Raw genomic sequence first — 21,813 nt, 5'->3', positions numbered from 1 at the left:
TCTGTGTTGTTTCTGTAACCCATCCAGGAGTTTATCAGACTGGGCTGTCTCAGTAAGCTCTCAGGGAAAGGACTACAGCAAAGAATGTTCTTCCTGGTTAGTCATTACTTCCTACTTCCTGTCACATGACTCCTCTGCTCCTCACTCACCCTATCCCTCTCTCCTCCTCCAGTTCAGTGATGTCTCATTATATCTCTGTGTTCCTCCCTCCCTCCTCCAGTTCAGTGATTCCCTGGTGTACACCAGCAGAGGTATGACAGCAGACAACCAGTTCAAAGTTCACGGCCAGCTGCCTCTCTACGGCATGACAGTAAGAGTCTCCAGAACCTGAACCATAACATTATGGGCCAGTTTCCTGGACACACATTAAGCCTCGTCCTAAAACGCCAGATATATAGAGAAAACATTTATTCCAGGATTAGACTTAATGTGTGTCCGGGAAGCTGGCCCCATGCTGTTAGCTTCAGATAACATAACACAGCTGTAAATTAGTAGAGGTCACTCTCCTCTGATCCAACCCGTGTCTGTGTCCTCAGATCAGGGAGAGTGAGGATGAGTGGGGAGTTCCTCATTCTTTCACTCTGTTTGGTCAGCGCCAGTCTGTCGTCGTGGCAGCAAGGTAAAAGTGTTCTAGATGTGTTCTGGGTGTTATTCCATTTTCTTGATGTTTTAGGGTGGTTTACAATTTTCTAGATGTTTAGAGTGTTCTAGAGTGTTCCAGGGTGGTTTAGAGTGTTTCAGAGTGTTCCAGGGTGGTTTAGAGTGTTTCAGAGTGGTTTAGAGTGTTCTAGAGCAGGGGTGTTAAACTCATTTAGCCCCAGGGGCCACAATCAGTCATCAGAGCGGTCCTAGCTGTGCATCTAACCCATGTCTGTACTCTGTACCTAGCTGTGTATCAGAGATGGTGAAATGGATGGAGGACATCAGGATGGCTGTAGTCCTGGTAGAACAGAGTAACAGACCTTCTACTGATCTACTGTCCACCAGTCGATCAGACCGCAGTAAGTCTTGTACCTGACCCTGACCCCTAGACCTGGCTGAACAGATGAATGGTCTTTCCTCTGATTTACAGTCCACCAGTCGATCTGACCGCAGTAAATCACACTACCTACTGCTACTACTTCTACAGGTGGAGTTAAAGGACCCACAGCAGCCATGAACAGCCCTAACCTAACCTTCCCACAGAGTACAGGCTGAGTCCTAACCTTCCCACAGAGTACAGGCTGAGTCCTAACTAACCGAACCTTCCCACAGAGTACAGGCTGAGTCCTAACTAACCTAACCTTCCCACAGAGTACAGGCTGAGTCCTAACTAACTAACCTTCCCACAGAGTACAGGCTGAGTCCTAACTAACCTTCCCACAGAGTACAGGCTGAGTCCTAACTAACCTAACCTTCCCACAGAGTACAGGCTGAGTCCTAACTAACCTAACCTTCCCACAGAGTACAGGCTGAGTCCTAACTAACCTTCCCACAGAGTACAGGCTGAGTCCTAACTAACATAACCTTCCCACAGAGTACAGGCTGAGTCCTAACTAACATAACCTTCCCACAGAGTACAGGCTGAGTCCTAACTAACATAACCTTCCCACAGAGTACAGGCTGAGTCCTAACTAACCTTCCCACAGAGTACAGGCTGAGTCCTAACTAACCTTCCCACAGAGTACAGGCTGAGTCCTAACTAACCTAACCTTCCCACAGAGTACAGGCTGAGTCCTAACTAACCTAACCTTCCCACAGAGTACAGGCTGAGTCCTAACTAACCTAACCTTCCCACAGAGTACAGGCTGAGTCCTAACTAACCTTCCCACAGAGTACAGGCTGAGTCCTAACTAACATAACCTTCCCACAGAGTACAGGCTGAGTCCTAACTAACATAACCTTCCCACAGAGTACAGGCTGAGTCCTAACTAACCTAACCTTCCCACAGAGTACAGGCTGAGTCCTAACTAACCTTCCCACAGAGTACAGGCTGAGTCCTAACTAACCTTCCCACAGAGTACAGGCTGAGTCCTAACTAACCTTCCCACAGAGTACAGGCTGAGTCCTAACTAACCTTCCCACAGAGTACAGGCTGAGCCCTAACTAACCTAACTTTCCCACAGAGTACAGGCTGAGTCCTAACTAACCTAACCTTCCCACAGAGTACAGGCTGAGTCCTAACTAACCTTCCCACAGAGTACAGGTTGAGCCCTAACTAACCTAACCTTCCCACAGAGTACAGGCTGAGTCCTAACTAACCTAACCTTCCCACAGAGTACAGGCTGAGTCCTAACTAACCTTCCCACAGAGTACAGGCTGAGTCCTAACTAACCTTCCCACAGAGTACAGGCTGAGTCCTAACTAACCTAACCTTCCCACAGAGTACAGGCTGAGTCCTAACTAACCTAACCTTCCCACAGAGTACAGGCTGAGCCCTAACTAACCTAACCTTCCCACAGAGTACAGGCTGAGTCCTAACTAACCTAACCTTCCCACAGAGTACAGGCTGAGTCCTAACTAACCTTCCCACAGAGTACAGGTTGAGCCCTAACTAACCTAACCTTCCCACAGAGTACAGGCTGAGTCCTAACTAACCTTCCCACAGAGTACAGGCTGAGTCCTAACTAACCTAACCTTCCCACAGAGTACAGGCTGAGCCCTAACTAACCTAACCTTCCCACAGAGTACAGGCTGAGCCCTAACTAACCTAACCTTCCCACAGAGTACAGGCTGAGCCCTAACTAATCTAACCTTCCCACAGAGTACAGGCTGAGTCCTAACTAACCTAACCTTCCTACAGAGTACAGGCTGAGTCCTAACTAACCTAACCTTCCCACAGAGTACAGGCTGAGTCCTAACTAACCTTCCCACAGAGTACAGGCTGAGTCCTAACTAACCTAACCTTCCCACAGAGTACAGGCTGAGTCCTAACTAACCTTCCCACAGAGTACAGGCTGAGTCCTAACTAACCTTCCCACAGAGTACAGGCTGAGTCCTAACTAACCTTCCCACAGAGTACAGGCTGAGTCCTAACTAACCTTCCCACAGAGTACAGGCTGAGTCCTAACTAACCTTCCCACAGAGTACAGGCTGAGTCCTAACTAACCTAACCTTCCCACAGAGTACAGGCTGAGTCCTAACTAACTTTCCCACAGAGTACAGGCTGAGTCCTAACTAACCTTCCCACAGAGTACAGGCTGAGTCCTAACTAACCTTCCCACAGAGTACAGGCTGAGTCCTAACTAACCTAACCTTCCCACAGAGTACAGACTGAGTCCTAACTAACCTAACCTTCCCACAGAGTACAGGCTGAGTCCTAACTAACCTAACCTTCCCACAGAGTACAGGCTGAGCCCTAACTAACCTTCCCACAGAGTACAGGCTGAGTCCTAACTAACCTTCCCACAGAGTACAGGCTGAGTCCTAACTAACCTTCCCACAGAGTCCAGGCTGAGTCCTAACTAACCTAACCTTCCCACAGAGTACAGGCTGAGTCCTAACTAACATAACCTTCCCACAGAGTACAGGCTGAGTCCTAACTAACCTTCCCACAGAGTACAGGCTGAGTCCTAACTAACCTTCCCACAGAGTACAGGCTGAGTCCTAACTAACCTTCCCACAGAGTACAGGCTGAGTCCTAACTAACCTTCCCACAGAGTACAGGCTGAGTCCTAACTAACCTAACCTTCCCACAGAGTACAGGCTGAGTCCTAACTAACCTTCCCACAGAGTACAGGCTGAGTCCTAACTAACCTTCCCACAGAGTACAGGCTGAGTCCTAACTAACCTAACCTTCCCACAGAGTACAGGCTGAGTCCTAACTAACCTAACCTTCCCACAGAGTACAGGCTGAGTCCTAACTAACCTTCCCACAGAGTACAGGCTGAGTCCTAACTAACCTAACCTTCCCACAGAGTACAGGCTGAGTCCTAACTAACCTAACCTTCCCACAGAGTACAGGTTGAGTCCTAACTAACCTAACCTTCCCACAGAGTACAGGCTGAGTCCTAACTAACCTAACCTTCCCACAGAGTACAGGCTGAGTCCTAACTAACCTTCCCACAGAGTACAGGCTGAGTCCTAACTAACCTTCCCACAGAGTACAGGCTGAGTCCTAACTAACCTTCCCACAGAGTACAGGCTGAGTCCTAACTAACCTTCCCACAGAGTACAGGCTGAGTCCTAACTAACCTTCCCACAGAGTACAGGCTGAGTCCTAACTAACCTAACCTTCCCACAGAGTACAGGCTGAGTCCTAACTAACCTTCCCACAGAGTACAGGCTGAGTCCTAACTAACCTTCCCACAGAGTACAGGCTGAGTCCTAACTAACCTAACCTTCCCACAGAGTACAGGCTGAGCCCTAACTAACCTTCCCACAGAGTACAGGCTGAGTCCTAACTAACCTTCCCACAGAGTACAGGTTGAGCCCTAACTAACCTAACCTTCCCACAGAGTACAGGCTGAGTCCTAACTAACCTAACCTTCCCACAGAGTACAGGCTGAGTCCTAACTAACCTTCCCACAGAGTACAGGCTGAGTCCTAACTAAACTTTCCACAGAGTACAGGCTGAGTCCTAACTAACCTAACCTTCCCACAGAGTACAGGCTGAGTCCTAACTAACATAACCTTCCCACAGAGTACAGGCTGAGTCCTAACTAACCTAACCTTCCCACAGAGTACAGGCTGAGTCCTAACTAACCTTCCCACAGAGTACAGGCTGAGTCCTAACTAACCTAACCTTCCCACAGAGTACAGGCTGAGTCCTAACTAACCTAACCTTCCCACAGAGTACAGGCTGAGTCCTAACTAACATAACCTTCCCACAGAGTACAGGCTGAGTCCTAACTAACCTTCCCACAGAGTACAGGCTGAGTCCTAACTAACCTTCCCACAGAGTACAGGCTGAGTCCTAACTAACCTTCCCACAGAGTACAGGCTGAGTCCTAACTAACCTAACCTTCCCACAGAGTACAGGCTGAGTCCTAACTAACCTTCCCACAGAGTACAGGCTGAGTCCTAACTAACCTTCCCACAGAGTACAGGCTGAGTCCTAACTAACCTAACCTTCCCACAGAGTACAGGCTGAGTCCTAACTAACCTAACCTTCCCACAGAGTACAGGCTGAGTCCTAACTAACCTTCCCACAGAGTACAGGCTGAGTCCTAACTAACCTAACCTTCCCACAGAGTACAGGCTGAGTCCTAACTAACCTAACCTTCCCACAGAGTACAGGTTGAGTCCTAACTAACCTAACCTTCCCACAGAGTACAGGCTGAGTCCTAACTAACCTAACCTTCCCACAGAGTACAGGCTGAGTCCTAACTAACCTTCCCACAGAGTACAGGCTGAGTCCTAACTAACCTTCCCACAGAGTACAGGCTGAGTCCTAACTAACCTTCCCACAGAGTACAGGCTGAGTCCTAACTAACCTTCCCACAGAGTACAGGCTGAGTCCTAACTAACCTTCCCACAGAGTACAGGCTGAGTCCTAACTAACCTAACCTTCCCACAGAGTACAGGCTGAGTCCTAACTAACCTTCCCACAGAGTACAGGCTGAGTCCTAACTAACCTTCCCACAGAGTACAGGCTGAGTCCTAACTAACCTAACCTTCCCACAGAGTACAGGCTGAGCCCTAACTAACCTTCCCACAGAGTACAGGCTGAGTCCTAACTAACCTTCCCACAGAGTACAGGTTGAGCCCTAACTAACCTAACCTTCCCACAGAGTACAGGCTGAGTCCTAACTAACCTAACCTTCCCACAGAGTACAGGCTGAGTCCTAACTAACCTTCCCACAGAGTACAGGCTGAGTCCTAACTAAACTTTCCACAGAGTACAGGCTGAGTCCTAACTAACCTAACCTTCCCACAGAGTACAGGCTGAGTCCTAACTAACATAACCTTCCCACAGAGTACAGGCTGAGCCCTAACTAACCTAACCTTCCCACAGAGTACAGGCTGAGCCCTAACTAACCTAACCTTCCCACAGAGTACAGGCTGAGCCCTAACTAATCTAACCTTCCCACAGAGTACAGGCTGAGTCCTAACTAACCTTCCCACAGAGTACAGGCTGAGTCCTAACTAACCTAACCTTCCCACAGAGTACAGGCTGAGTCCTAACTAACCTTCCCACAGAGTACAGGCTGAGTCCTAACTAACCTTCCCACAGAGTACAGGCTGAGTCCTAACTAACCTAACCTTCCCACAGAGTACAGGCTGAGTCCTAACTAACCTTCCCACAGAGTACAGGCTGAGTCCTAACTAACCTTCCCACAGAGTACAGGCTGAGTCCTAACTAACCTAACCTTCCCACAGAGTACAGACTGAGTCCTAACTAACCTAACCTTCCCACAGAGTACAGGCTGAGTCCTAACTAACCTAACCTTCCCACAGAGTACAGGCTGAGCCCTAACTAACCTAACCTTCCCACAGAGTCCAGGCTGAGTCCTAACTAACATAACCTTCCCACAGAGTACAGGCTGAGTCCTAACTAACCTTCCCACAGAGTACAGGCTGAGTCCTAACTAACCTTCCCACAGAGTACAGGCTGAGTCCTAACTAACCTTCCCACAGAGTACAGGCTGAGTAACCTAACCTTCCCACAGAGTACAGGCTGAGTCCTAACTAACCTTCCCACAGAGTACAGGCTGAGTCCTAACTAACCTTCCCACAGAGTACAGGCTGAGTCCTAACTAACCTAACCTTCCCACAGAGTACAGGCTGAGTCCTAACTAACCTTCCCACAGAGTACAGGCTGAGTCCTAACTAACCTTCCCACAGAGTACAGGCTGAGTCCTAACTAACCTAACCTTCCCACAGAGTACAGGCTGAGTCCTAACTAACCTAACCTTCCCACAGAGTACAGGCTGAGTCCTAACTAACCTTCCCACAGAGTACAGGCTGAGTCCTAACTAACCTAACCTTCCCACAGAGTACAGGCTGAGTCCTAACTAACCTTCCCACAGAGTACAGGCTGAGCCCTAACTAACCTAACCTTCCCACAGAGTACAGGCTGAGCCCTAACTAATCTAACCTTCCCACAGAGTACAGGCTGAGTCCTAACTAACCTTCCCACAGAGTACAGGCTGAGTCCTAACTAACCTAACCTTCCCACAGAGTACAGGCTGAGTCCTAACTAACCTAACCTTCCCACAGAGTACAGGCTGAGTCCTAACTAACCTAACCTTCCCACAGAGTACAGGCTGAGTCCTAACTAACCTAACCTTCCCACAGAGTACAGGCTGAGTCCTAACTAACCTAACCTTCCCACAGAGTACAGGCTGAGTCCTAACTAACCTAACCTTCCCACAGAGTACAGGCTGAGTCCTAACTAACCTAACCTTCCCACAGAGTACAGGTTGAGTCCTAACTAACCTAACCTTCCCACAGAGTACAGGTTGAGTCCTAACTAACCTAACCTTCCCACAGAGTACAGGCTGAGTCCTAACTAACCTTCCCACAGAGTACAGGCTGAGTCCTAACTAACATAACCTTCCCACAGAGTACAGGCTGAGTCCTAACTAACCTTCCCACAGAGTACAGGCTGAGTCCTAACTAACCTAACCTTTCTCACAGAGTACAGGCTGAGTCCTAACTAACCTTCCCACAGAGTACAGGCTGAGTCCTAACTAACCTAACCTTCCCACAGAGTACAGGCTGAGTCCTAACTAACCTTCCCACAGAGTACAGGCTGAGTCCTAACTAACCTAACCTTCCCACAGAGTACAGGCTGAGTCCTAACTAACCTAACCTTCCCACAGAGTACAGGCTGAGTCCTAACTAACCTAACCTTCCCACAGAGTACAGGCTGAGTCCTAACTAACCTTCCCACAGAGTACAGGCTGAGTCCTAACAACCTAACCTTCCCACAGAGTACAGGCTGAGTCCTAACTAACCTTCCCACAGAGTACAGGCTGAGTCCTAACTAACCTAACCTTCCCACAGAGTACAGGTTGAGTCCTAACTAACCTAACCTTCCCACAGAGTACAGGCTGAGTCCTAACTAACCTAACCTTCCCACAGAGTACAGGCTGAGTCCTAACTAACCTTCCCACAGAGTACAGGCTGAGTCCTAACTAACCTAACCTTCCCACAGAGTACAGGCTGAGTCCTAACTTCCCACAACCTAACCTTCCCACAGAGTACAGGCTGAGTCCAACTAACCTAACCTTCCCACAGAGTACAGGCTGAGTCCTAACTAACCTAACCTTCCCACAGAGTACAGGCTGAGTCCTAACTAACCTTCCCACAGAGTACAGGCTGAGTCCTAACTAACCTTCCCACAGAGTACAGGCTGAGTCCTAACTAACCTAACCTTCCCACAGAGTACAGGCTGAGTCCTAACTAACCTTCCCACAGAGTACAGGCTGAGTCCTAACTAACCTTCCCACAGAGTACAGGCTGAGTCCTAACTAACCTAACCTTCCCACAGAGTACAGGCTGAGTCCTAACTAACCTTCCCACAGAGTACAGGCTGAGTCCTAACTAACCTTCCCACAGAGTACAGGCTGAGTCCTAACTAACCTAACCTTCCCACAGAGTACAGGCTGAGTCCTAACTAACCTAACCTTCCCACAGAGTACAGGCTGAGTCCTAACTAACCTTCCCACAGAGTACAGGCTGAGTCCTAACTAACCTAACCTTCCCACAGAGTACAGGCTGAGTCCTAACTAACCTTCCCACAGAGTACAGGCTGAGTCCTAACTAACCTAACCTTCCCACAGAGTACAGGCTGAGTCCTAACTAACCTTCCCACAGAGTACAGGCTGAGTCCTAACTAACCTTCCCACAGAGTACAGGCTGAGTCCTAACTAACCTAACCTTCCCACAGAGTACAGGCTGAGTCCTAACTAACCTTCCCACAGAGTACAGGCTGAGTCCTAACTAACCTTCCCACAGAGTACAGGCTGAGTCCTAACTAACCTAACCTTCCCACAGAGTACAGGCTGAGTCCTAACTAACCTAACCTTCCCACAGAGTACAGGCTGAGTCCTAACTAACCTTCCCACAGAGTACAGGCTGAGTCCTAACTAACCTAACCTTCCCACAGAGTACAGGCTGAGTCCTAACTAACCTTCCCACAGAGTACAGGCTGAGCCTAACTAACCTAACCTTCCCACAGAGTACAGGCTGAGCCCTAACTAATCTAACCTTCCCACAGAGTACAGGCTGAGTCCTAACTAACCTTCCCACAGAGTACAGGCTGAGTCCTAACTAACCTAACCTTCCTACAGAGTACAGGCTGAGTCCTAACTAACCTAACCTTCCCACAGAGTACAGGCTGAGTCTAACTAACCTAACCTTCCCACAGAGTACAGGCTGAGTCCAACCAACCTAACCTTCCCACAGAGTACAGGCTGAGTCCTAACCTAACCTAACCTTCCCACAGAGTACAGGCTGAGTCCTAACTAACCTAACCTTCCCACAGAGTACAGGCTGAGTCCTAACTAACCTAACCTTCCCACAGAGTACAGGTTGAGTCCTAACTAACCTAACCTTCCCACAGAGTACAGGTTGAGTCCTAACTAACCTAACCTTCCCACAGAGTACAGGCTGAGTCCTAACTAACCTTCCCACAGAGTACAGGCTGAGTCCTAACTAACATAACCTTCCCACAGAGTACAGGCTGAGTCCTAACTAACCTTCCCACAGAGTACAGGCTGAGTCCTAACTAACCTAACCTTTTCTCACAGAGTACAGGCTGAGTCCTAACTAACCTTCCCCACAGAGTACAGGCTGAGTCCTAACTAACCTAACCTTCCCACAGAGTACAGGCTGAGTCCTAACTAACCTTCCCACAGAGTACAGGCTGAGTCCTAACTAACCTAACCTTCCCACAGAGTACAGGCTGAGTCCTAACTAACCTAACCTTCCCACAGAGTACAGGCTGAGTCCTAACTAACCTAACCTTCCCACAGAGTACAGGCTGAGTCCTAACTAACCTTCCCACAGAGTACAGGCTGAGTCCTAACTAACCTAACCTTCCCACAGAGTACAGGCTGAGTCCTAACTAACCTTCCCACAGAGTACAGGCTGAGTCCTAACTAACCTAACCTTCCCACAGAGTACAGGTTGAGTCCTAACTAACCTAACCTTCCCACAGAGTACAGGCTGAGTCCTAACTAACCTAACCTTCCCACAGAGTACAGGCTGAGTCCTAACTAACCTTCCCACAGAGTACAGGCTGAGTCCTAACTAACCTAACCTTCCCACAGAGTACAAGCTGAGTCCTAACTAACCTAACCTTCCACAGAGTACAGGCTGAGTCCTAACTAACCTAACCTTCCCACAGAGTACAGGCTGAGTCCTAACTAACCTAACCTTCCCACAGAGTACAGGCTGAGTCCTAACTAACCTAACCTTCCCACAGAGTACAGGCTGAGTCCTAACTAACCTAACCTTCCCACAGAGTACAGGCTGAGTCCTAACTAACCTAACCTTCCCACAGAGTACAGGTTGAGTCCTAACTAACCTAACCTTCCCACAGAGTACAGGCTGAGTCCTAACTTAACCTAACCTTCCCACAGAGTACAGGCTGAGTCCTAACTAACCTTCCCACAGAGTACAGGCTGAGTCCTAACTAACATAACCTTCCCACAGAGTACAGGCTGAGTCCTAACTAACCTTCCCACAGAGTACAGGCTGAGTCCTAACTAACCTAACCTTCCCACAGAGTACAGGCTGAGTCCTAACTAACCTTCCCACAGAGTACAGGCTGAGTCCTAACTAACCTAACCTTCCCACAGAGTACAGGCTGAGTCCTAACTAACCTTCCCACAGAGTACAGGCTGAGTCCTAACTAACCTAACCTTCCCACAGAGTACAGGCTGAGTCCTAACTAACCTAACCTTCCCACAGAGTACAGGCTGAGTCCTAACTAACCTAACCTTCCCACAGAGTACAGGCTGAGTCCTAACTAACCTTCCCACAGAGTACAGGCTGAGCCCTAACTAACCTTCCCACAGAGTACAGGCTGAGCCCTAACTAACCTTCCCACAGAGTACAGGTTGAGCCCTAACTAACCTAACCTTCCCACAGAGTACAGGCTGAGTCCTAACTAACCTAACCTTCCCACAGAGTACAGGCTGAGTCCTAACTAACCTTCCCACAGAGTACAGGCTGAGTCCTAACTAACCTAACCTTCCCACAGAGTACAGGCTGAGTCCTAACTAACCTTCCCACAGAGTACAGGCTGAGTCCTAACTAACCTTCATCACAGAGTACAGGCTGAGTCCTAACTAACCTAACCTTCCCACAGAGTACAGGCTGAGTCCTAACTAACCTTCCCACAGAGTACAGGCTGAGTCCTAACTAACCTTCCCACAGAGTACAGGCTGAGTCCTAACTAACCTTCCCACAGAGTACAGGCTGAGTCCTAACTAACCTAACCTTCCCACAGAGTACAGACTGAGTCCTAACTAACCTAACCTTCCCACAGAGTACAGGCTGAGCCCTAACTAACCTTCCCACAGAGTACAGGCTGAGTCCTAACTAACCTTCCCACAGAGTCCAGGCTGAGTCCTAACTAACCTAACCTTCCCACAGAGTCCAGGCTGAGTCCTAACTAACATAACCTTCCCACAGAGTACAGGCTGAGTCCTAACTAACCTTCCCACAGAGTACAGGCTGAGTCCTAACTAACCTTCCCACAGAGTACAGGCTGAGTCCTAACTAACCTTCCCACAGAGTACAGGCTGAGTCCTAACTAACCTTCCCACAGAGTACAGGCTGAGCCCTAACTAACCTAACCTTCCCACAGAGTACAGGCTGAGCCCTAACTAATCTTCCCACAGAGTACAGGCTGAGTCCTAACGAACCTAACCTTCCCACAGAGTACAGGCTGAGTCCTAACTAACCTAACCTTCCCACAGAGTACAGGCTGAGTCCTAACTAACCTAACCTTCCCACATAGTACAGGCTGAGTCCTAACTAACCTAACCTTCCCACAGAGTACAGGCTGAGTCCCAACTAACCTTCCCACAGAGTACAGGCTGAGTCCTAACTAACCTAACCTTCCCACAGAGTACAGGTTGAGTCCTAACTAACCTAACCTTCCCACAGAGTACAGGTTGAGTCCTAACTAACCTAACCTTCCCACAGAGTACAGGCTGAGTCCTAACTAACCTAACCTTCCCACAGAGTACAGGCTGAGTCCTAACTAACCTTCCCACAGAGTACAGGCTGAGTCCAACTAACCTTCTCCACAGAGTACAGGCTGAGTCCTAACTAACCTAACCTTCCCACAGAGTACAGGCTGAGTCCTAACTAACCTACCCACAGAGTACAGGCTGAGTCCCAACCTTCCCACAGAGTACAGGCTGAGTCCTAACCTTCCCACAGAGTACAGGCTGAGTCCTAACCTTCCCACAGAGTACAGGCTGAGTCCTAACCTTTCCACAGAGTACAGGCTGAGTCCTAACCTTCCCACAGAGTACAGGCTGAGTCCTAACCTTCCCACAGAGTACAGGCTGAGTCCTAACTAACCTAACCTTCCCACAGAGTACAGGCTGAGTCCCAACTAACCTTCCCACAGAGTACAGGCTGAGTCCTAACTAACCTTCCCACAGAGTACAGGCTGAGTCCTAACTAACCTAACCTTCCCACAGAGTACAGGCTGAGTCCTAACTAACCTTCCCACAGAGTACAGGCTGAGTCCTAACTAACCTTCCCACAGAGTACAGGCTGAGTCCTAACTAACCTTCCCACAGAGTACAGGCTGAGTCCTAACTAACCTTCCACAGAGTACAGGCTGAGTCCTAACTAACCTACCCACAGAGTACAGGCTGAGTCCTAACCTTCCCACAGAGTACAGGCTGAGTCCTAACCTTCCCACAGAGTACAGGCTGAGTCCTAACCTTCCCACAGAGTACAGGCTGAGTCCTAACCTTCCCACAGAGTACAGGCTGAGTCCTAACCTTCCCACAGAGTACAGGCTGAGTCCTAACCTTCCCACAGAGTACAGGCTGAGTCCTAACCTTCCCACAGAGTACAGGCTGAGTCCTAACCTTCCCACAGAGTACAGGCTGAGTCCTAACTAACCTTCCCACAGAGTACAGGCTGAGTCCTAACTAACCTTCCCACAGAGTACAGGCTGAGTCCTAACTAACCTTCCCACAGAGTACAGGCTGAGTCCTAACTAACCTTCCCACAGAGTACAGGCTGAGTCCTAACTAACCTTCCCACAGAGTACAGGCTGAGTCCTAACTAACCTTCCCACAGAGTACAGGCTGAGTCCTAACTAACCTTCCCACAGAGCAGGCTGAGTCCTAACTAACCTTCCCACAGAGTACAGGCTGAGTCCTAACTAACCTAACCTTCCCACAGAGTACAGGCTGAGTCCTAACTAACCTAACCTTCCCACAGAGTACAGGCTGAGTCCTAACTAACCTTCCCACAGAGTACAGGCTGAGTCCTAACTAACCTTCCCACAGAGTACAGGCTGAGTCCTAACTAACCTTCCCACAGAGTACAGGCTGAGTCCTAACTAACCTTCCCACAGAGTACAGCTGAGTCCTAACTAACCTAACCTTCCCACAGAGTACAGGCTGAGTCCTAACTAACCTACCCACAGAGTACAGGCTGAGTCCTAACCTTCCCACAGAGTACAGGCTGAGTCCTAACCTTCCCACAGAGTACAGGCTGAGTCCTAACCTTCCCACAGAGTACAGGCTGAGTCCCAACTAACCTTCCCACAGAGTACAGGCTGAGTCCTAACTAACCTTCCCACAGAGTACAGGCTGAGTCCTAACTAACCTTCCCACAGAGTACAGGCTGAGTCCTAACTAACCTAACCTTCCCACAGAGTACAGGCTGAGTCCCAACTAACCTTCCCACAGAGTACAGGCTGAGTCCTAACTAACCTTCCCACAGAGTACAGGCTGAGTCCTAACTAACCTAACCTTCCCACAGAGTACAGGCTGAGTCCTAACTAACCTTCCCACAGAGTACAGGCTGAGTCCTAACCTTCCCACAGAGTACAGGCTGAGTCCTAACTAACCTAACCTTCCCACAGAGTACAGGCTGAGTCCTAACTAACCTTCCCACAGAGTACAGGCTGAGTCCAACTAACCTTCCCACAGAGTACAGGCTGAGTCCTAACTAACCTAACCTTCCCACAGAGTACAGGCTGAGTCCTAACTAACCTTCCCACAGAGTACAGGCTGAGTCCTAACTAACCTTCCCACAGAGTACAGGCTGAGTCCAACTAACCTTCCCACAGAGTACAGGCTGAGTCCTAACTAACCTTCCCACAGAGTACAGGCTGAGTCCTAACTAACCTACCACAGAGCACAGGCTGAGTCCTAACCTTCCCACAGAGCAGGCTGAGTCCTAACCTTCCCACAGAGTACAGGCTGAGTCCTAACCTTCCCACAGAGTACAGGCTGAGTCCTAACCTTCCCACAGAGTACAGGCTGAGTCCTAACCTTCCCACAGAGTACAGGCTGAGTCCTAACCTTCCCACAGAGTACAGGCTGAGTCCTAACCTTCCCACAGAGTACAGGCTGAGTCCTAACCTTCCCACAGAGTACAGGCTGAGTCCTAACTAACCTTCCCACAGAGTACAGGCTGAGTCCTAACTAACTTCCCACAGAGTACAGGCTGAGTCCTGAACTAACCTTCCCACAGAGTACAGGCTGAGTCCTAACTAACCTTCCCACAGAGTACAGGCTGAGTCCTAACTAACCTTCCCACAGAGTACAGGCTGAGTCCTAACTAACCTTCCCACAGAGTACAGGCTGAGTCCTAACTAACCTTTCCCACAGAGTACAGGCTGAGTCCTAACTAACCTTCCACAGAGTACAGGCTGAGTCCTAACTAACCTAACCTTCCCACAGAGTACAGGCTGAGTCCTAACTAACCTAACCTTCCCACAGAGTACAGGCTGAGTCCTAACTAACCTTCCCACAGAGTACAGGCTGAGTCCAACTAACCTTCCCACAGAGTACAGGCTGAGTCCTAACTAACCTTCCCACAGAGTACAGGCTGAGTCCTAACTAACCTTCCCACAGAGTACAGGCTGAGTCCTAACTAACCTAACCTTCCCACAGAGTACAGGCTGAGTCCTAAATCAACCTACCCACAGAGTACAGGCTGAGTCCTAACCTTCCCACAGAGTACAGGCTGAGTCCTAACCTTCCCACAGAGTACAGGCTGAGTCCTAACCTTCCCACAGAGTACAGGCTGAGTCCTAACTAACCTTCCCACAGAGTACAGGGCTGAGTCCCAACTAACCTTCCCACAGAGTACAGGCTGAGTCCTAACTAACCTTCCCACAGAGTACAGGCTGAGTCCTAACTAACCTAACCTTCCCACAGAGTACAGGCTGAGTCCTAACTAACCTTCCCACAGAGTACAGGCTGAGTCCTAACTAACCTTCCCACAGAGTACAGGCTGAGTCCTAACTAACCTAACCTTCCCACAGAGTACAGGCTGAGTCCTAACTAACCTACCCACAGAGTACAGGCTGAGTCCTAACCTTCCCACAGAGTACAGGCTGAGTCCAACCTTCCCACAGAGTACAGGCTGAGTCCTAACCTTCCCACAGAGTACAGGCTGAGTCCAACCTTTCCACAGAGTACAGGCTGAGTCCTAACCTTCCCACAGAGTACAGGCTGAGTCCTAACCTTCCCACAGAGTACAGGCTGAGTCCTAACCTTCCCACAGAGTACAGGCTGAGTCCTAACTAACCTTCCCACAGAGTACAGGCTGAGTCCAACTAACCTTCCCACAGAGTACAGGCTGAGTCCTAACTAACCTTCCCACAGAGTACAGGCTGAGTCCTAACTAACCTAACCTTCCCACAGAGTACAGGCTGAGTCCTAACTAACCTAACCTTCCCACAGAGTACAGGCTGAGTCCCAACTAACCTTCCCACAGAGTACAGGCTGAGTCCTAACTAACCTTCCCACAGAGTACAGGCTGAGTCCTAACTAACCTTTCCCACAGAGTACAGGCTGAGTCCTAACTAACCTTCCCCACAGAGTACAGGCTGAGTCCTAACTAACCTAACCTTCCCACAGAGTACAGGCTGAGTCCTAACTAACCTACCCACAGAGTACAGGCTGAGTCCTAACCTTCCCACAGAGTACAGGCTGAGTCCTAACCTTCCCACAGAGTACAGGCTGAGTCCTAACCTTCCCACAGAGTACAGGCTGAGTCCTAACCTTCCCACAGAGTACAGGCTGAGTCCTAACTAACCTTCCCACAGAGTACAGGCTGAGTCCTAACTAACCTTCCCACAGAGTACAGGCTGAGTCCCAACTAACCTTCCCACAGAGTACAGGCTGAGTCCTAACTAACCTAACCTTCCCACAGAGTACAGGCTGAGTCCTAAACTAACCTTCCCACAGAGTACAGGCTGAGTCCTAACTAACCTTCCCACAGAGTACAGGCTGAGTCCTAACTAACCTAACCTTCCCACAGAGCAGGCTGAGTCCTAACTAACCTACCCACAGAGTACAGGCTGAGTCCAACCTTCCCACAGAGTACAGGCTGAGTCCTAAACCTTCCCACAGAGTACAGGCTGAGTCCTAAACCTTCCCACAGAGTACAGGCTGAGTCCTAACCTTTCCACAGAGTACAGGCTGAGTCCTAACCTTCCCACAGAGTACAGGCTGAGTCCTAACCTTCCCACAGAGTACAGGCTGAGTCCTAACCTTCCCACAGAGGTACAGGCTGAGTCCCACCTTCCTAACAGAGTACAGGCTGAGTCCTAACTAACTAACCTTTCCCACAGAGTACAGGTTGAGTCCCAACTAACCTTCCCACAGAGTACAGGCTGGAGTCCTAACTAACCTTCCCACAGAGTACAGGCTGAGTCCTAACTAACCTTCCACAGAGTACAGGCTGAGTCCTAACTAACCTTCCCACAGAGTACAGGCTGAGTCCAACTAACCTTCCCACAGAGTACAGGCTGAGTCCTAAATAACCTAACCTTTCCCACAGAGTACAGACTGAGTCCTAACTAACCTAATCCCTTCCCCACAGAGTACAGGCTGAGCCCTAACTAACCTTCCAACAGAGTACAGGCTGAGTCCTAACTAATCCTTCCCACAGAGTCCAGGCTGAGTCCTAACTAACCCAACTCTTCCCACAGAGTCCAGGCTGAGTCCTAACTAACATAACCTTCCCACAGAGTACAGGCTGAGTCCTAACTAACCTTCCCACAGAGTACAGGCTGAGTCCCAACTAACCTTCCCACAGAGTACAGGCTGAGTCCCAACTAATCTCCCCACAGAGTACAGGCTGAGTCCTAACTAACCTTCCCACAGAGTACAGGCTGAGCCCTAACTAACCCAACCTTCCCACAGAGTACAGGCTGAGCCTCCTAACTAATCTTCCCACAGAGTACAGGCTGAGTCCTAACTAACCTAACCTTCCCACAGAGTACAGGCTGAGTCCTAACTAACCTAACCTTCCCACAGAGTACAGGCTGAGTCCCAACTAACCTAACCTTCCCACATAGTACAGGCTGAGTCCTAACTAACCTAACCTTTCCCACAGAGTACAGGCTGAGTCCTAACTAACCTTCCCACAGAGTACAGGTTGAGTCCTAACTAACCTTCCCACAGAGTACAGGCTGAGTCCTAACCAACCTAACCTTCCCACAGAGTACAGGTTGAGTCCTAACTAACCTAACCTTCCCACAGAGTACAGGTTGAGTCCTAACTAACCTAATTTTCCCACAGAGTACAGGCTGGAGTCCTAACTAACCTTCCCACAGAGTACAGGCTGAGTCCTAACTAACCTTCCCACAGAGTACAGCTGAGTCCTAACTAACCTTCCCACAGAGTACAGGCTGAGTCCTAACTAACCTTCCCACAGAGTACAGGCTGAGTCCCTAACTAACCTTCCCACAGAGTACAGGCTGAGTCCTAACTAACCTTCCCACAGAGTACAGGCTGGTCCTAAACTAACCTAACCTTTCCCACAGAGTACAGGCTGAGCCCTAACTAACCTAACCTTCCCACAGAGCACAGGCTGAGCCCTAACTAACCTAACCTTCCCACAGAGTACAGGCTGAGCCCTAACTAATCTAACTTTCCCACAGAGTACAGGCTGAGTCCCTAACTGACCTAACCTTCCCACAGAGTACAGGCTGAGTCCTAACTAACCTAACCTTCCCACAGAGTACAGGCTGAGTCCTAACTTAACCTTCCCACAGAGTACAGGCTGAGTCCCAACTAACCTTCCCACAGAGTACAGGCTGAGTCCTAACTAACCTAACCTTCCCACAGAGTACAGGCTGAGTAACTAACCTTCCACAGAGTACAGGCTGAGCCCCAACTAACCTAACCTTCCCACAGAGTACAGGCTGAGCCCTAACTAATCTAACCTTCCCACAGAGTACAGGCTGAGTCCTAACTAACCTTCCCACAGAGTACAGGCTGAGTCCTAACTAACCTAACCTTCCTACAGAGTACAGGCTGAGTCCTAATCCAACCTAACCTTCCCACAGAGTACAGGCTGAGTCCTAACTAACCTAACCTTCCCACAGAGTACAGGCTGAGTCCTAACTAACCTTTCCCACAGAGTACAGGCTGAGTCCCTAGCTAACCTTCCCACAGAGTACAGGCTGAGTCCTACCTCCTACAGAGTACAGGCTGAGTCTCACTAACCTTCCCACAGGCCAGGCTGAGTCTCTTCAACCTTTCACACAGAGTACAGGCTGAGGTAACCTAACCTTCCCACAGGTACAGGCTGAGTCCTAACCTTCCACAGAGTACAGGCTGAGTCTAACCTTTCCCACAGAGAGTACAGGCTGAGTCCTAATCCCTTCCCACAGAGTACAGGCTGAGTCCTAATCCTTCCCACAGAGTACAGGCTGAGTCCCAATCACTTCCACAGGTACAAGGAGTCTAACCTTCCACAGAGTACAGGCTGAGTCCTATTACCCTTCCCACATAGTACAGGCTGAGTCCCTAACTAACCTTCCTACAGAGTACAGTATGAGTCTAGCTAACCTTCCCACAGAGTACAGGCTGGTCTAACTAACCTTCCCACAGAGTACAAGGCTGAGTCCTAATCTACCCCAACCTTTTCCCACAGAGTACAGGCTGAGTCCTAACAACCTTCCCACAGAGTACAGGCTGAGTCTAACCAACCTTCCCACAGAGTACAGGCTGAGTCCTAACTAACCTTCCCACAGAGTACAGGCTGAGTCCTAACTAACCTTCCCACAGAGTACAGGCTGAGTCCTAACTAACTAACCTTCCCACAGAGTACAGGCTGAGTCTAACTAACCTTCCCACAGAGTACAGGCTGAGTCCTAACTAACCTTCCCACAGAGTACAGGCTGAGTCCTCTAACCTTCCCACAGAGTACAGGCTGAGTCTAACCTAACCTTTCCCACAGAGTACAGCTGAGGTCTAACCTTCCCCACAGAGTACAGGCTGAGTCCTGCTAATCCTTCAGCAGAGTACAGGCTGGTCCTAACCAACTCTTCCCACAGAGGCACAGTGAGTCTCACCAACCTTCCCACAGAGTACAGGCTGAGTCCTAACTAACCTTCCCACAGAGTACAGGCTGAGTCCCTAACCTAACCTTCCCACAGAGTACAAAGGGGTCCTAACTAACCTTCCCACAGAGTACAGGCTGGTCAACCTTCCCACAGAGTACAGGCTGAGTCCTAATCCTTCCACAGAGTACAGGCTGAGTCCTAACCTTCCTCTATTGCAGAGTACCTGAGTCCCCTTCCCACAGAGGTACAGGCTGGAGTCCTAACCTTCCCACAGAGTACAGGCTGAGTCCTAACCTTCCCACAGAGTACAGGCTGAGTCCTAACCTTTCCCACAGAGTACAGGGTCTAACCCTTCCCACAGAGTACAGAAGCTGAGTCTAATCCTTCCCACAGAGTACAGGCTGAGTCCACAACCTAATCCTTCTACAGAGTGCAAAGGCTGAGTCCTAACTTTCCACAGAGTACAGGTTGAGTCCTAACTAACCTTCCCACAGAGTACAGAGCTGGTCTAACTAACCAACCTTTCCTACAGAGTACAGGCTGAGTCCTAACCAACCTTCCCACAGAGTACAGGCTGAGTCTCAATTTCCAACCTTCCCACAGAGTACAGGCTGAGTCTAACCTAACCTTCCCACAGAGTACAGGCTGGGTCTAACTAACCTTCCCACAGAGTACAGAGTCCTAATTCAACCTTCCCACAGAGTACAGGCTGAGTCCTAACTAACCTTCCCACAGAGTACAGGTTGAGTCCTAAATAGCCTAACCTTCCCACAGAGTACAGGCTGAGTCCAATTCAATCCCAATTTTCCCACAGAGTACAGGTATGAGGCCCCTACCCCAACTCTTCCCACAGGTACAGGCTGAGTCCTCAATTCAACCTTCCCACAGAGTACAGGCTGAGTAACCTTTCCCACAGAGTACAGGCTGAGTCCTAACTAACCTTCCCCAGGGTACAGGCTGAGTCCTAACTAACCTTCCCACAGAGTACAGGCTGAGTCCTAACCACCTTCCCACAGAGTACAGGCTGAGTCCTAACCTAACCTTCCCACAGAGTACAGGCTGAGTCTACCCCAATTTTCCCACAGGTACAGGCTGAGGTCTAATTCCACCTTTCCCACAGAGTACAGGCTGAGCCCTAACCAACCTTCCAACAGAGTACAGGCTGAGTCCTAACTAATCTTACAGAGTTGAGCTGAGTCTAACTAACCTAACCTTCCACAGGTACAGGCTGAGTCTAACTTCTTCTTCCCATAGGTACAGAGCCAATTCTAACAACCTAACTTCTTCACATGGTACAGGCTGAATTCCTAACTAACCTAACAGCCCAGGCTGAGTCCTAACTAACCTTCCCACAGAGTACAGGCTGAGTCCTAACTAACCTAACCTTCCCACAGAGTACAGGCTGAGCCTCTAACCTAACCTTCCCACAGAGTACAGGCTGAGTCCTAACTAACCTAACCTTCCCACAGAGTACAGGCTGAGTCCTAACTAACCTAACCTTCCCACAGAGTACAGGCTGAGTCCTAACTAACCTAACCTTCCCACATAGTACAGGCTGAGTCCTAACTAACCTAACCTTCCCACAGAGTACAGGCTGAGTCCTAACTAACCTTCCCACAGAGTACAGGCTGAGTCCTAACTAACCTAACCTTCCCACAGAGTACAGGCTGAGTCCTAACTAACCTTCCCACAGAGTACAGGCTGAGTCCTAACTAACCTTCCCACAGAGTACAGGCTGAGTCCTAACTAACCTTCCCACAGAGTACAGGCTGAGTCCTAACTAACCTTCCCACAGAGTACAGGCTGAGTCCTAACTAACCTAACCTTCCCACAGAGTACAGGCTGAGCCCTAACTAACCTAACCTTCCCACAGAGTACAGGCTGAGCCCTAACTAACCTAACCTTCCCACAGAGTACAGGCTGAGCCCTAACTAATCTAACCTTCCCACAGAGTACAGGCTGAGTCCTAACTGACCTAACCTTCCCACAGAGTACAGGCTGAGTCCTAACTAACCTAACCTTCCCACAGAGTACAGGCTGAGTCCTAACTAACCTAACCTTCCCACAGAGTACAGGCTGAGTCCTAACTAACCTTCCCACAGAGTACAGGCTGAGTCCTAACTAACCTAACCTTCCCACAGAGTACAGGCTGAGTCCTAACTAACCTTCCCACAGAGTACAGGCTGAGCCCTAACTAACCTAACCTTCCCACAGAGTACAGGCTGAGCCCTAACTAATCTAACCTTCCCACAGAGTACAGGCTGAGTCCTAACTAACCTTCCCACAGAGTACAGGCTGAGTCCTAACTAACCTAACCTTCCCACAGAGTACAGGCTGAGTCCTAACTAACCTAACCTTCCCACAGAGTA

At 49.6% G+C, this 21,813-nt stretch overlaps 1 protein-coding gene across 1 annotated transcript in view; it reads left to right on the top strand.

Moving 5' to 3' along the window:
- Window positions 1-21,813, top strand: part of LOC115123634 (FERM, ARHGEF and pleckstrin domain-containing protein 1-like) — a gene marked incomplete at both ends in the record, with an annotated part of 60,793 nt that overhangs the window by 22,070 nt on the left and 16,910 nt on the right. The window contains 4 exons of the mRNA XM_065016880.1: window positions 28-96; window positions 221-310; window positions 537-619; window positions 889-1,001. Of these exons, the coding sequence (XP_064872952.1) occupies window positions 28-96; window positions 221-310; window positions 537-619; window positions 889-1,001 (355 nt within the window). The remainder of the gene's footprint in view (window positions 1-27; window positions 97-220; window positions 311-536; window positions 620-888; window positions 1,002-21,813) is intronic.

The sequence above is a fragment of the Oncorhynchus nerka genome, unplaced genomic scaffold (genome assembly GCF_034236695.1).
Source record: "Oncorhynchus nerka isolate Pitt River unplaced genomic scaffold, Oner_Uvic_2.0 unplaced_scaffold_810, whole genome shotgun sequence".
NCBI lineage: Eukaryota > Metazoa > Chordata > Actinopteri > Salmoniformes > Salmonidae > Oncorhynchus > Oncorhynchus nerka.
Note: the sequence above shows the minus strand (reverse complement) of the source record. Positions and strands in the feature narration are given on the sequence as shown.